Source organism: Notolepis coatsorum (genome assembly GCF_963971535.1).
Source record: "Notolepis coatsorum genome assembly, chromosome: 9".
NCBI lineage: Eukaryota > Metazoa > Chordata > Actinopteri > Aulopiformes > Paralepididae > Notolepis > Notolepis coatsorum.
Window position 1 is genome coordinate 114501993 of NC_140173.1, and position 16366 is coordinate 114518358.

A 16366-nucleotide genomic window follows, 5' to 3' on the forward strand; every position below is an offset into this window, starting at 1 on the left:
TGCCAAAATACTTCAATAATGACCCTAGGAGAGATTTTATACAATTACCATGCTGCTATGATGCCTGCATTTCCCCAAGGGGATCAATAAAGGAATATCTTCATCATAGCTTAAAATGACAAGGGCAGCTACAGTAGCTAAATTAATAATATGCTCAAGTCACCAACAGTGTTTATGAGCTTTTGAAAAGCAAAGTGCATATTGTTCACAAAATGAAGCAATTCCCTACTGGCGGGGGCTCCAGTCTGCTGCCTGTCGTCTTCACAGCGGGTAATGTAGCCTTTTTAGTAAGGAGGGCAAAATACGGGAAATTTACGGGAAAATATTGAAACGGGAGGACGGCGGGAAAGAAGGGTCAAATAGGGGAGAATCCCTGTAAAAACGGGAGGGTTGACAGGTATGCATTAGAGGCAGATTCTGAAAACTCCACCTGTTTTGTACCCAGAAGACAACACTGCTTCTTCCTTGTTTGAGATTCAGTGGTGGCTGGAACACTGAACTTTACTCATTACTGCCACTTAGTGGAAAGAGATGGGGATCAGTAACCACTTTACATAATAAATCAAAGCCTCTAGGTGGCGATATACACATGAGAACAGTCCATTTCCCCTATAGTCGTTCTCGCATGGCATGGGGACATGAAGAACAGGACTTTTCAGAAGTGCACTCTATACTTCTCTGAGTCCAACCTAAACCTGACTGAAGCCTGACATTTGTTCATGGGAGTATTTCTGAACCTAAGTCTGAGCTATTAACACATTAATTGCCAAGAACGAGTTAACTCGTTATTGCCCGCCATGCGAAAATATCGCCATCGTTATTTCTTTTATTAGCTATATCTATTCATAATTCATGGCTGCAGCCTCTGCAGACCCTGGTGAATGTGTCTGAGCTGGCAGACGGTCAACACCGCCCTCTACTGCCTTGTGGAGCTATTGTCCTTCATTGGAAACGGTCTGGTGTGTTTTCTGAGCCGATCTGAGCCGTGGGGGCGGGGTTTAAATACTCAGACGAGGCAGGCCTTTACAACGATGGCATGGAACACTAACCCAGCCCGCCCGTTCATGTGTAACGCTCGGTAATGTCGGGGACAGGATCGCTGTGGATAACTGGAATGGCGATCAAATAATTGGATTATTTTTTTTGCATTACATCAGAGACCAGGGCCCTCATTCATCAACGTGGCGTAGAATATGTTCTATTTCCACACGTAAGCACAGAATTTAGAATCAGTGCACGCACAAAAAGAACGGGATTCATCACACGTGCGTACACAGGTTCTATGCACACCTGTCTTGATAAATATGACTTTGATCCTACGTTTGAGCTCGTGCACTGTTTTAAGTATTTGCATACCAGAACCGCCCCGATTAACCATATACGGTAATGGAATACCCCCATGAAATGTGGAAAAATGGACTAAGCCGAGGGAAGCGTGTTATGAGAACGGTGATGTCGGATATGATATCTATTAACCATTGCTGCCTGGGCAGCGCAAACACTAATAAAGACCGTGCTGGAATATGACTGCCTTTTCCCGTGTTGTTTGATTAATACCCAGGGATTAAAGTTCTCCTCAATTTTATTCCAAATCGCGATGGATTCTCCGTCAATTTTCTACCTGCTGCATATGATTTCTAGAGGCATACTACAATCTATTTTGATATCAGTATTGGGTAGCCTATATAAACAATAATACGAGAGCATATACAAGAACAATGAATCTCACTGCATGTATGATGTAGCCTGCCTTTCAATACATGAACTTGAATTCCATCATGTTTGTGTGCGGGACTCACAAGGCTGTTGTCACAATGGGTGGTACCGGTACAGTAATAACAATGCCATAGCCTATGTTCTATTGTGACATGATCTGTGACGACAAATGTTCTAGAATGTTTGATTAAGATATCATACTCTGACAGCATGCCTATGATCAACAAAAACGCGAACTTGAATCCCATCATATACATAGTCTGTCCACTATCTGGTGTCATTGCAATGCGTTTTTTATTCTTTCTTATACAGTAAAAAGTGGGAAGAACACTATATCGTGGGTGTTCATATGACTTGTATTCTGCTTACAGCTTCGAAATTCCACTTGTTTCGTTTAACGTAAAGCCTTTTAAATATAATCAAAGCGTTCCCGTGTTTCTGCGGTCTGTGCGCAAAATAATAACGAGTTGAGCTACGCGGAGCGCAGTCAGTCAGTACACCCCGTATATTCCGATAACGCTATATAAACCATGCTGCATTCATTCTGAGAGAAAGATCTATTATTCCAAATGCTATTTATAGGGTTTTGACCATAATTACACTACTGTTGCTATTTTACAATGAACTATAATGAATTACGGACGGTTCATACAGAACCTGCCAGTGTTGAAACTAATGCACAGAAGCTCATTTCCTTGTTGTAATAATATATTCTACCACTGGGCGTCAGCTAAGTGTGCTCCGAGCTGTGCGTACACATAAGCACGAAGTCAAGTTCAAGTTGAAATTGATGAATCCCACTCTTTGCTTAGGAATGGTCGTACGCACAGGTTAAGCACATATCTGTGCGTAAGACACGTTGATGAATGAGGGCCCAGGTATATAACTATATATCCAATATTGCGTTGATCTGATATTTATTTCTCCCGCGATCGAAGCTGTGTGTGTGGACTCTGTGTATGCCGTTTACCATTGGTGGCGGTAAAAAACAATGAATTTTTTTAGAAAAACCTTACAGATGTGTTCCATAGACTCACAGGAATTGTGTAAAATTGTCCAAATAGTGAAAGAAACGGTAAGATAGTTCCCCTTTTAATATGCAGCGAAATAACGTTATACGATTTAAATTATAAATACAAATATGGTAACGTGGTTGTGGCTTTTACAAATAGTGGTTAGTTTTAGAGATAATTGGTTATGATCACCGGAGCACTAGTGTTGGGTGAAACGGATACTAGCCACAGATTCAGGGTCAGTTATTTTCCCATTGTACGTATTGTTAAGCTTATGGAATGTAAGGGAAATCTGATCCTAGGTATGCGACTAAAGCCAGGAGTCTACGCTGTGACGTCAGTCAGCAGCGCAAAATGGTAGTGTAGTTTCTCAGTGAACGAAAACATAAATGTTGTTATTTTGCTACTTTTATGATTAACACATTAATTGCCAATAACGAGTATACTCGTTATTGGCCGCCATGTGTTGAGTGCCAACAACGAGTAAACTCGTTTTTATGATCGTTATTTCTTTTATTCGCTATTGGCATTCATAATTCATCCAGGAAGCCTCCGGGAGCCAGCTGGACCCTGTCTGATATTGCAACGCCTCAATACCGCCGTCTGGTGGATTTCGGGCGAGTTACACTTCACTCTAAACCGGAAATGGAGCTCGGTGCATCGGGGAAAAAGCTCCGCCAGAGATATCTTGTAACGTCAGGGTACAAAATTTACTTTTTGGCTTACCAGCCAAGGTGGCTGGTAGATTAAAAAAACTACCAGCCAGGCAGATTTTTTACCAGCCAAAAATGATAAATAGCTTTTTAGTATATCGCCATTTGTTATTATTACTATATAATACTCTCATATGCAATTTTCAATTAATATCATAAACAACATATGGAATATTAGCATACTTTTGAGTGGACTGAAGGAATGAGTCAGCGTTAATAGTTTAAAATGCAGATAATTTATTAAAACATATATATTTACTGGTAGGGCTGTCCCGAATACCATCTTACAGGCTTTGAATACTCCTTGGTGTTTCCGAACGAGTATTCAAATACTCTTTCTCAAAAACACTAACAATTAATCTTTTTCGTTTTCATTTAAAAAAAAATTGAAACCCCCCGACCGGTAGTGTTATTGTTGTTATCGCTAGCTAGCAGAACAGCTAGCTAGCTAACGCTAGTTAAGCTAGCTATTTGTCTTCCTTTGACTTGTTTAAAATGTCTAGGATACAAATGTTGAGGTTGTTGGTGAACAAGCGACTAACTGCAGCTATGTTGCAGTGTGCACACACACTGTCGAGTCTTGACTTTAGACACAAAGCCGACATTTACGCATATAACATAGAACATTTGCGCATATTGCTCCGGTCAATAATCGTTAATAAAAGTTGAGACGTATGTAGTACCTACTTACTGGTCACAGGAGTCTTCAATAACGTTTGGATGGTAATCAATTTTGTGAATACATTTGTTGAAACAACATATTTGTTGGCAGACGACTCCTTATAAACACTGCTATCTAACGTTAGCAAGCTAAGCGTGCATAGCTCGACCTGTGTAACGTTAAGTAACTTGTGTTCCACTGGGAAAGACCGTTCATCACTGCATACAAGTAAGACACTTTTGGGGACACTTTTGAAGTAAGTTACGGACTTTTGGGGACAGAGCCTTCAGCGTGGCGTCCCCTACCCTCTGGAACTCTCTCCCCCCCGAAATCGCAACGCCCCAACCCTGGACACCTTCAAATCTGCTCTAAAAACACACCTCTTCACCAAGGCTTTTCCCCATCAGTTAGTTTAGATTAGATTAGGTCCATTATCCCTTACCTTCCCTCATCCCCCTTTTTTCCCCCTATTTCCCTAGCCCTATTTTTTGTCCTGATTGTGAAGCGACCTTGGGTTCTATGAGGTGCACTCCTCATGCTACGAACGGACACACAGACACGTCACTTATAGAAGCGACTGCTGACACAGAAGCTATTTCTTTTATGAAAATTCAGATAGTTGGCTCCCAATTTTTGTACACGCCAGGGTGGCGAGTAGCCTCCGTAATGTACCAGCCTAAGAGTAAAATGGATCTAGCAGATCGACGTCAAATAATTGGAATTATTTTTCTCCAGACGCATCGGCCAGAGGTAAGAGGAATCTAACGTTATTTCCAGCTCGATTGTCCATTTATTTCATTGCAATCTGTCCGATCAACGTATGGTGTCTTACTAAAGAAAGCTGTTAGTGACAATCAAGGAATCATAAACGACCCCCCCCCCCCTTTCCTTCACGCATGATGGAGCATAATGTATAGCGATCATATGCATTTGACATTTTTTATATAGCGTGTATAGGGACGAAACGCCAATCGATAATGTATAATATGCGTCGGGGCCTATAGCGCGCATTCTAGGAATTACTGCTATACAGTCTAAAAACACTTATATTCTCGACGGTACTAACACGACAATGTATGAATGGAAAAATATAACGTTCCCACATCCGGAACAATAGATACCCGATGTTGAATGGGCCATAGTAATAGGGATGCACCGAATGGGAAATTCTTGGCCGAAACCGATACCGAAAATAGGAAACAGTTGGCCGAATGCCGAAAGGCCGAAAATGATTCATAGAATAGAATTTTTTTTTACCAATGTTGTTCAGCTACCTGATTATGGAAAAATATATGATTATGGCAAAACTTAACTTAAATAATAAATAATCACTATGTGTCCATAAAACATTTATTCAGCACTTCTGAATGCATACAGTACATTAATTCCAAGTCAAGTGCATTTTCTTTTCTCTGTAGGATAACTACAAAGTGCATTCAGAACAAAGCCAATGTGCTTTAAAACTGCATAAAGATCTGCACACATGAGAGGGAGAATAGCCTATAGCAGACTTAATGATGTTACTGTAGTGGCTACAGTAAGCATTTTATATAAAAGTACCCCCTCCAATGTACAGTAAATTACCTAGTATGGTTGTCAATATTCCAATGTACAGCTTTGCTTGTACAGTTGTACAGTGTTTCCCCCCCCCCAACCCCTCCTACCCAACCCCCCCCCCCCCCCCCCCCCCTCCTCCAATGTACAGTTTCTACGTCAAATGTATATACTCCCTTTTCTGGACTCTTTTTGTATCACAAACGGTACTGTATTTGCAAATCTGGTATGTCATAAATGTATAGATGTAGCAGTACTGTCTATCTGTATGTCATATATGTCCTGATGAATTGAAAATGGGGGACCCTGATGTAAACAAGACGAAAGTCTTTCTCTGGTCTCCATCCCCTTAACAATTGTGTGTATTGAGCTGTACTGTATTGTACCCATTCTGCAATCTGTTAATAAAGTTTTCAATCAGAGAGCGAGAGAGAGAGCGAGAGAGAGAGCGAGAGAGAGAGAGAGAGCAAGAGAGTGAGAGCGAGAGAGAGCGCGAGAGAGAGAGAGAGATGCTCTACTGAGCGCACCTTTCTAGTCCCCAGATGAATGTGCTCTCTTGACTTTGGCACAGTAGACGCGCAACGTGTATTCTCGAGAATGATAATAATGCTCTTCAGATTATATTGTCAATGTGAGAAACACAATCCCTCTCGCTCTGAAGAATATGCATATTAGATCACTCAGTGATTAACCGCGACGGGCATATAGTAAATAAGGATATAAAGCATGTTAAAGACGCATTTATTGGACGCGTTGCGCGCGGAGTTTACATAGAAACAGCGCGACTCCCGAGTCCCAAGAGGAGTTATTACAGGCTTCAGAACGCAGGACTGAAGAGCTCGCGTTGCGCATGTAATGACTGAAGTCGCGTTTTGATGACATCATCACAACAACACACGTTAGGTTACAGGTTGTTTCTGTTTCGGTGATATATTTTCGGTGAAAAAAACTCTTTCGGCCAAAAGCCGAAAGGCCATTTTCGGCCGAAAACTTTCGGTGGCCGAAATTTCTGTGCATCCCTACATAGTAATGTCGATATAGCTATAATATTTAAAAAGTTATAGCCCTGCAAAGAAGGTGAGCCACTCAATAGGCTTACAGCACTGGCAGAGAGTGGTAAAGATGGGCATACTGCATGGCACCCAATGTGTTAATTGCGAATATTTTCATGTTGAGCTACAGTATAGATTGTGGATGAATACGCACAGAAAGGTACACCATGCAAATGTCCATGCTTTATTTGTTTTAAATGAGACAATCTAGAAATGGGCAATGGGGAAATACATTGCGTTCCACAGAGGGTGGAACACGAAAAAACTAAAATGACGTAACCACTACACCTCCCTATAGACCAGTTGTTTAGCCACAGACTTATCCTCCCCCGACATACCACAAAGTGCTTCGGGCAGTCCTTTGTGCCGGTTGCAATCGGGGTCCACAACCAGGCAGGGCCAGGACGGGCTAACTGCAGCGGACTTGAGGATCTGATATGTGGACTGTAACAACAACCTGAATAGACTATTTTTCCCTTCCACCACTTTTTTGCGAACATTTTAGCTATATTTTAGCTATTTGTTTAGCTCTACTTATTATGTCCGTCTTTGTTTTTAACACGTAATTGTATGTATTGTATTAATTGTATTAAATTGCTGTTGATGCCGTGATGGACACCTGAATCTCCCTTCGGGCATAATAAAGGTTTTCAATCAATTAATTATTAACTGTTGACTCACCTTCTCACGTGTCCTTTCCCAGACATCCTTGACCCTGCTGTGCTGAGACCAGGCCGTCTAGATAAAACCTTGTATGTAGGTCTGCCACCACCGCCAGACCGCCACGCCATCCTGATCACCATCACCAAGGTAGCGGCTAAGCCAGGGATTCTTACACTAGATTTCATATTGTTAGGGCCCCACTAATAATAAGTGTGTGTGTGTGTGTGGGGCCGCTACGTGGCGTAGTGGGCAAGGCGCTCGCCACAAATGCTGGAGACGCTGGGCTCGCCTGTTCGAGCCCAGCGCTCCACATTGCTTTCAGTTTAGCTGGTCGTTCGTACTAATACACATTGGCCGTATTAGGGGGTGGGAAACTGATGGGTGGGGATCGGGCGTTGTGGACAGCGACTCCTACAGGTCGGTTGGTGCGCCTGCGCTAGGGCTGGGCGATATGGAAAAAAATCATATCGCGATAACGATATGATAATTTTATTTTATTTCTCGATATCGATAATTATCGAATTGTTATAAGTATAATTTTTTTTTTTTTTTTTTTTTTTTTAACAACAGATGTATGTTTATTTTGCAGCTATTCTTTGTCATTGCCGCCATCTTTAGTGTTACATCCCCTCACACTCCAGTTCTCAGGCTGCAGCTGGTTTAAAAGCTAAAGTAAACCGGCTTCTCTGCTGGCTGTGGCTCCAGAGGAGTTGAACAGTTCTGGCTCTGCTAGTTTATTTTCGATCTTTTGGCGCTTTTTTGGTGGACAAACCACCGCACATGTGCACTGTGACTCGTGACTGGAGTCTAGTTCTGCTAGCACACATAGCCTACTGTGTACAGACGGTTTCAAAATGTATTTTAATTTAGAAAGCAAACAAAATAAATGGACAAGAGAAAAATAAATCTGAATTTGGTCAGTATTGTCATTTGGACAAGCAAAGCCATTACTTTAAGTTGCAGGCAAGAAAGACAAGTCTGTCCACTGTCTCTGGTTTTAAAACTGCCCTGTTGCAGGTAAAAAAAAAAAAAACGATTTTTCGATTTTTTTTTAATTTCGATATTCGATATCGATTATTACAATATATCGCGATATTTATCGTTATCGTTATATCGCCCAGCCCTAGCCTGCGCAGTAGAATCAGGAAGTGTCGGGGGCAGCGTGAGCCTCCCACGCGTTACTCCTCGCCACTGAGAGATCGAGCTGCGCAGGTGAAAAGATGCGACTGCTGTTACCTCAAGTACCGGAGGGGACTTGTGCTATGTATGACTTAGTCCACATTGCAGCCGGCTTGTGGGAGGCAAGAAACAGCGTTCGTGACAGGGGAGGGTTGAATTGGATGATACGAAATTGGGATGGGAGAAAAATATAGAAAAATGGGAGAAAAAGTGGACAAAAAAAAAATAAAAGTGTGTGTGTGTGTGTGTCGCAGGGCGGCACCAAACCTCGTCTGGAGCCGGATGTAAACTTAGAGGAGATCAGTCACGATGAGCGATGCGACTGCTTCACGTAAGTTGTAGATGCTTGCTGTCTTTCTGTAATTCCAAATATTTATGCTCAACAGAATTTTCTTATTTATACAATTGAGCACCTCAGACGAAGAATCCTATACATTTTCATTAGGGATGTTCGATATTGGCTTTTTTACCGATATACCAATATTGTCCAACTCTTAATTTCCGATACCGATATCAACTGATACCGATATATGCGGGGTTTCCCCGCCCCCAAAAAAACGGAATCATTTCAGGTAATTGACATTACATATCTTTTGTTGTGGAATTAACATAACTTTATGCATACTTTTGACAATAAATAAAATCAGAATTAGTTCTTACTTGCTTGCCTGGGTAAATAAAGGTTAAATAAATGTAAAAAATGTTTTTAAAGAAAAATAATATATATTTTTAAACCGGTACTGATAATTTCCAATATTACATTTTAATGCCAATATCGGCCGATAATATCGGACATCCCTAGTTTTCAGAGGAACATTGTTTTAATGTCATTATTGAAAGATGGTAAGTTAGCAGGTTCAGTCATAGTTAAAGATGGCGTTGAGTACTTTTTCTTGTGATATATCACATTCACACTCCCAGGTGATTTGGATTTACTTTCCAACTACATGTCAAAAGATATTTTTAAATGTATGTTCCAGCGGAGCCGACCTGTCTGCTTTAGTGAGGGAAGCATCCATCAATGCCCTGAGAGGCCACATCATGACCCAACCTACTCCATCCTGTGGCGGTAACTCACCTTCCTATATTTTCAGCTGTCAACTATTTCCTATTAGAGGTATCCAATGGTGTTTTCTTGTAAAAGCCTCGCTTTTGTTTATATTCACATTTCCACCCAAATAGTTTTCTATTGTTGTTCTACAGTCTACAAGGTGAATACATTTCCTACCTCGTATAACCTTTGCAAAGTAAACCGGTCTGTGTTAAGGTTAGGTTTGAGATCCGTTTTCCCAATGATAAATCATGCCTAAACGGGTGGACCGCGCGGGCGGTCCAAAGTGACGTCAGACTACACCTCCCTATAGAGGCCCTCCCTTTCCACTAACCACCATGGGAGGGACCCTATTTTGGAAAAGATATGTACAGAAGTCGATGACGAGAGACAAATAATGTTTTGATCCCGTTTGAATTGTGCCATGAATTACACATATGATTTGTCAATTTTAAAAGATAATTTAGCAAGTCAAGAAAGTTGCCTAACATTATCGATAGATGTTGATAAATGGTGCATTTATATAGTGCTTTTATCCAAAGCGCTTTACAATTTTGTTCCTCACATGCACTCACACATTCACACACTGACTGCAGAGGCAACCATGCAAGGTGCCAACCTGCTCATGGGGAACAATTGGGGGTTAAGTGTCTTGCTCAAGGACACTTCGACACGCTGCCCAGGAGGAGTGGGAATTGATTCAGGAACCTTTCAATTACCAGACGACGGCTCTACCTCCTGAGCCACTGTCGCCCCGATTGTTGATTCTGTAGCTAGTAAGTAAAAGTTAAACTTTATTTTTATAGCACCCTTCTCAGCACGAGTGCACAGAGTGCTTCACAGCATTTTTAAAACATCAGTAAAAATACAAGAAATAAAACATGTGAAGAGAAGAAGAAATACATTAAAATTAGCTAAAACGCCAGAATAGACAACAAAAAACAAAACGGATATGAACAGGGAGAAAACGGCTATGAGTATTTAAAAAGCCTGCCTGTAGGTTATTTTTCATACTGGCATTCACGTCTCGCTCTTTTTTAATTTTTTTTTATGGAACTCATTCGTGCTCGTGGTACTGAATTTACCCCCGCTGAAAAAAACGTTCCTTGCACCTTTACATCTACCACCGCCACGCCCACCTCGTGTCCCATAAATGCCTGGGTGGTGGCCATACTTCCTCCTTTCCTTCGTTTTTCACGCGAGAAGACTTGCTCATACGCATCTGCAGCAGTGAAGACTTGGATACTAGCAGAAATGAAAAGAAAGCAGAAAGAAAAGAATATTCCACCGAAGTCTTTTCCAGGACCCCCAGTGTGTTCAGACGGAGAAGTGCTGGGTGCTCGCCACGCGTCACGGACCTTCTTCAGATTTGATTTCCGGGGTTGGCCTGATTGGCCGCCACGTGACACGCCGCGGCCCCGCCCCGCGTCAGCGGCCGAGGCGGCAACGCCTGAGGCTGCTGTGTTTCACTGCCGCTTTCCCACTTCAACGCCGCAGCAGCGCTGTCGCGCCACATCTTCTGAGTGCAGAGCTGTTTAATCACTTTTCCCACTGCGTTACCAGTGGCGCGACGCTGGAGTTCACTTCGCCTTTCACATCGCGCCGCGCTTATGCCGTCTAGCACAGTCTCTAACAGTAACAGTAGTCTGACCAGTTTGTTTTGTGATGTTTGTAATCTTGTTTAGAAACACGGGTCTCTTGTCCATTGATGGATATATAATGGATATATTTTGTCTGGCACAGTGGTGTAATGGTTAGTGCTCATTCCTGTCAAGCGGACGACCCGAGTTCGAAACCCTGCGTGTCTAATATTATTATTTTTTTGAATATAATATTAATGACTGTATACGCAAAAGTAGCCTAGTTTTAAGTTAAAATATTATAAATCTACATGCATTGAGGATGTCATTCTTTATATAGCTCTCAAAGTGTGCCAGATTGAAGCATTTACATCGCAAAAAAATTGAAAAAGGGGGGATTCGAACGCGGGTCGTCCGCGTGAGAGGTATGAGGACTAACCATTACACCACGGTGGCAGATAAATAAAATATCCATTATATATCCATTAATGGACAAGAGAGCTGTACGTCGGCCGTCTAATGAAGTTAGATTTATACAGTACACTTTGACTGCTGAATTGACACGTTTAACTTATCCATTCTTTAATTCAGCAACATTAATGCTTCTTACTGTTACTGTTAGAGACTGTGCTAGACGGCATAAGTGTGGCGCGATGTGAAAGGCGAAGTGAACTCCAGCGTCGCGCCACTGGTAACGCAGTGGGAAAAGTGATTAAACAGCTCTGCACTCAGAAGATGTGGCGCGACAATGCTGCTGCGGCGTTGAAGTGGGAAAGCGGCAGTGAAACACAGCAGCCTCTGGCGTTGCCGCCGCTGCCGCGGCATGTCACGTGGCCGTCGCGGCCAATCGGGCCAACCGCGGAAATCAAATCCGTTGCGGAAGTGATACACGCGGCCGGGTCAGGGGGCTTAGGACCGGCGTACCGTGCTAACGCTCTGGGATCCTCTGATCCATTTAGGAAATCCCTGAACATGAACTTGCATTGGTTTGTGATAGATTATTAGTTACTGGGTATTTCAAAGTACCTCATATTTGGTACCATGTTGAAGCTAACAACTAGGGCTTTCCAATGATATAAAATAAGTGTATGATTATCATCATAATTTTTATTATTATGGTTCATTTGTAGTTGCACTTGAATTTGTTGAAATTAAACTTGGAAGATAAAGATTTATTTTCAAGCACTTTCCTTGCTTATTTCAGATTTATGTGTAATGAATGGAATGTAGACAATCTTGTTGGCAATATAGAACAGCTGACTGATTAGAAATAGCATCTATTGTTCAAAGGTTATGAATTAATTAATGAAACTAGATTAGATTAAAAAAAATAAAAAAAATATTTTTTTTACATATTGTGATGGTAATTATAAAACTTTCATGTGTTAAAAATTTTCTTCAAACTTACTCTATTCTCTTCATAGAGCCTTGTCTTCCTCCATACTCTATGCCACTGTAGAAGCATCTTTCCTGGGTAGAGAAGTACCATGGCTCTTCCTGGCTCTCCCTGGCTTTCAGCTCTGTTATTAGCCAACGCTAGCATGGGAGCTAGCGTCCAGCAGCAGGCCTTGTCGTCAATTCTAGGTTGACTAAATGAAATATGTTATATATACGAATATGACCCACTAATGAATACACTAAATACAGCAATGTGGCTATTTGAAAACACTGCATTTGCGAAATAAATGTCAATTGTGTTCACGTTAGTGAAGCGTTAGCTCGCAGCTAGCGCTAACGTTACCTCAGGGCTTCCTGGTACTTTTGAAACAAGTTTTTTGAGTGGAAAATATGACCAGAATCTCTGGAAAAACATCTCACAAAACACTATAGACGGTCATAAACATTAACGAATGCTATAATAAGTCCAACAAATTAGTATAAATAGTACTTACATGGTCGTTTCGAAATGCAAGAGCACACGCTGAATCCCAGCAGAAATGTATTCCTTCACTGACCACTCTGGGAAAATATAGCAAAAACCTCGGTGCGCCGTCAAGGGGACTTTTATAGAGTTCCTCTAAGACCTGCAGACTAATACTTGGTGTGATGGTAGTGGTAGGTCTTCCTAATAAGGCCTGAAAAGATGGTGTCCTTCCGCCAAAAACTCGAGAAAATAGGACCTGAATTCCTGGCCACTCCCATCTAATCACGCCCGCAATATCAGCGATGCGGAACCGCTAGATAAGCCGCTCGCTTTGATCCTTTGCCCAGAAATATTGGAGTGGCACCCGACCGGAAGCCGAAGGCGGGAGGCTATTCGGCCCAGAAGATGGCTGGGTGGGCCAATGAGGCCTATACCGCCGCGGTACAGAACCTGGCAGCAGTGACTAACATCGCTCAACTAGCTGCCTTTATGTCAAAGGTGGTGTCGGGCGGAGGGGTCTTGGGTCCAGATGACGCCAAGACCCTTGCTCAGGGTTCTGAGGTTATACTGCACCTGACGCAGCTGCAAGCTATAGCCTCGGGGAGAGTGACGATGCTTATAACCTCTCTGAGGATGGACTTTTGGGTTTATCAGCGGAGTTGTCTGCGGCCTATGTGACTGGCCTCCCACGCCGCCCCACAACCAGAGGGGAGAGTACTGTCTCGTCAGCGGCTGCTGCGAGACCTCTGACCAGCGGCTTTGCGACCCCTCCCCAGGGCACCCTGGCGCGCAAAGCGCAAAATAAAACCGAGACAAGGCGCCCGAGGTCCATGCGAATATGAAGTGCGCGGTTCCCCCCGTGGATTAGACTGACGCCTTCAATCCATGAACAAAGCTCTTTGTTCATCCCCTAGTATTTGATACAAAAATAGGGGCTCTGTTCCTCCTCTGGCGTTGGGCCGCGTTACTATTCCTGCCGGAAAACGTAAGTGGTCTGACAAATCACTTCTCATGGCGGCGGCTTATACCCAGGTTCTTGCTAGGCCTGGGTCTGTCTGTGAGAATGTTGTATTTTCGGAAGGCTCCTCTGACACACAGTGTGATCTTTACTATTCTGTGTGTTCTTGATGAGCCTGATGCTACACATGATGACGGAGCGGGTCTCCCTGTCTTCGCTCGTCAGAGAGGGAACCTCCGGCCGCGTCACAATGGCGTGTGGAGCACTCGTAATTTGGATGATGGTTCAGTTCAGTTAAGAGTTTTTATTTGCCACATGGAATCATACAATCAGAGTTTCTTCATTACACAATCATAAATATCATTCCATGGACAAAAGGAGCAGGAAGAAGAATAAATCTTATAGTTACCTGCCCCTTATTCCTAAACTAAAGAAGTATTTACTTAATGGTCGGCGTACAACCTAATTTACACAAATAATAATTTATACCATTATACAAGAAACTCACAATCCACAGTTAAACAGGAAAAAATTAAATAATAATAAAGAATAAAAGAAAGCGAGAAAAAAGAAAAGATTTCACTATTCAGATCACATTTGATTTTCATACTGACTAATTATTTTTTTTTATAATTTGTTTTGAATTGATAAACACTTACATCCCTTAAGCTCGCTATGGAGATAATTCCACAACTTTACACCAATAACTGAAGGACACATCTGTTTAAGTGTGGTACGTGCAAACTGATGTTTAAAATTGTATTTTCTCCTACTAAACTCACTTTCTAAATGAAAAAGATTTTGTAGTTTTTCTGGCAGTGTATTATTTCTTGCCCTAAACATAATTAACATTGTTTGAAACTTAACCATGTCTTCAAGTTTAATTATTCTAGATTTAATAAATAATGTATTTGTGTGTTCTCGATAACTCACTTTATGTGTGATTCTTACGGCCCTCTTCTGGTAATATGGTAATATCATTACAGGGTCGCAGTGTGAAAGTAATCCTTTTTATTCACAGAATAGTAATAATAGATGTCAACCCGCAGAGCAGATGATCCCCAGTATGTAACAAAGACGGTACACAGCTCAATGGGGGAACGGCATCATCCGACCTCTGGGACAAATAATAATAAATTAGATGACGACGTTGAAGGTTCCCCTAGTTCTAAACCCTCCCTTTCTGTCGGGGTCCCGCCATGGGTGAAATTGCAATGCACAGCGGGAGGGACCGGGACTCCTATCTACAATTCTTAGGTCAGCGCCAGTTGGCCGCACGACCGCTTTGCGATTTTTACCATGTGTGGCTACGGAAGTGCCACATGTCGGAATGGATAGAGAGAACGTTGAGATTGGGGCTCTCTGTTGGCAAAGCAGGCCATTATCACGGTCCCGCTAGAGGACGTGATGAGAGGGGTCTACTCCCGATATTTTCTGGTGCCCAAGAAAACGGGGGGGTTGATTGTGGCGAGACGGTTCAGGATGTTGACCGTCAAACACCTGCTGCATGCAGTCAGAGTGGGAGACTGGTTCACTTCCATAGACCTGAAGGATGTGTACTTTCACATCCTGATTTTCCCTCCCCACAGGAAATTCCTGCACTTCCTTTTTCAGGGAACAGCGTACGAATGCCGTTCGGCTATTCTCTGGCCCCTCGCACTTTCACAAAGTGCTTGGAGACTGCGCTGGGACCTCTGCGTCATCAGGGAATACGAATTTTATTTTATCTAGACGACATTCTGGTCCTCAGCCGGTCGGAGGAGGTTGCCAGGTCTCAGACCAGGCGGGTGGTGGAACACCTTGCCAGTCTCTGTTTTGCTGTGAACTGGAAGAGTACTCCTCTTGCTCAAGGTCCATGAGGGCAACTCTCTCAGAGCGACGTCAGGAGTATATTCTCGGTGCACTCAAGGACTTCCATCCTGGCAGGATGGTTACGGCGTGGTCCGTAATGCACCTGCTCGGCAGGATGGCATCTGCCCACTCCGTGGTCCCACTTGGCCTCCTCCTTTATGAGGAATTGGAGGCAGTGCATCTAGTCCTCACACGGCTCAACCCTCACGTGATGGGCAGGCATGTTCTGGTCAGGACAGACAGCACAGCGTCGGCGGCATACATCAACAGACTGGGAGGAGTGCGCTCCCCCTGTCTCCACCAGGCGGCTGTCGGACTCTGGCTATTGGCATCCCACAATCTGTGCAGCCTGAGGGCTCTCTACATTCCCGGCAAAGATAATGTGGGTGCAGATTTGATGTAAATTTTTTTGGGTGAGTTAAAGGTGTGTACAGCCATTTACAGTTTGTTGTGGGATATGATGGGCCGGAGTTTTTAAGTGAAAGAAACAATTACGAGTCAGAGTTTTGAC

General features: G+C 42.8%; 1 protein-coding gene across 2 annotated transcripts in view; it reads left to right on the forward strand.

The window, feature by feature from the left end:
• The window catches only part of nvl (nuclear VCP like), a 74288-nt gene that overhangs the window by 46182 nt on the left and 11740 nt on the right, over nt 1-16366 (forward strand). For both annotated transcript variants that reach the window (XM_084321340.1, XM_084321339.1), the window contains exons 20-22: nt 7413-7519; nt 8806-8882; nt 9532-9620. In XM_084321340.1, the coding sequence (XP_084177466.1) occupies nt 7413-7519; nt 8806-8882; nt 9532-9620 (273 nt within the window). The remainder of the gene's footprint in view (nt 1-7412; nt 7520-8805; nt 8883-9531; nt 9621-16366) is intronic.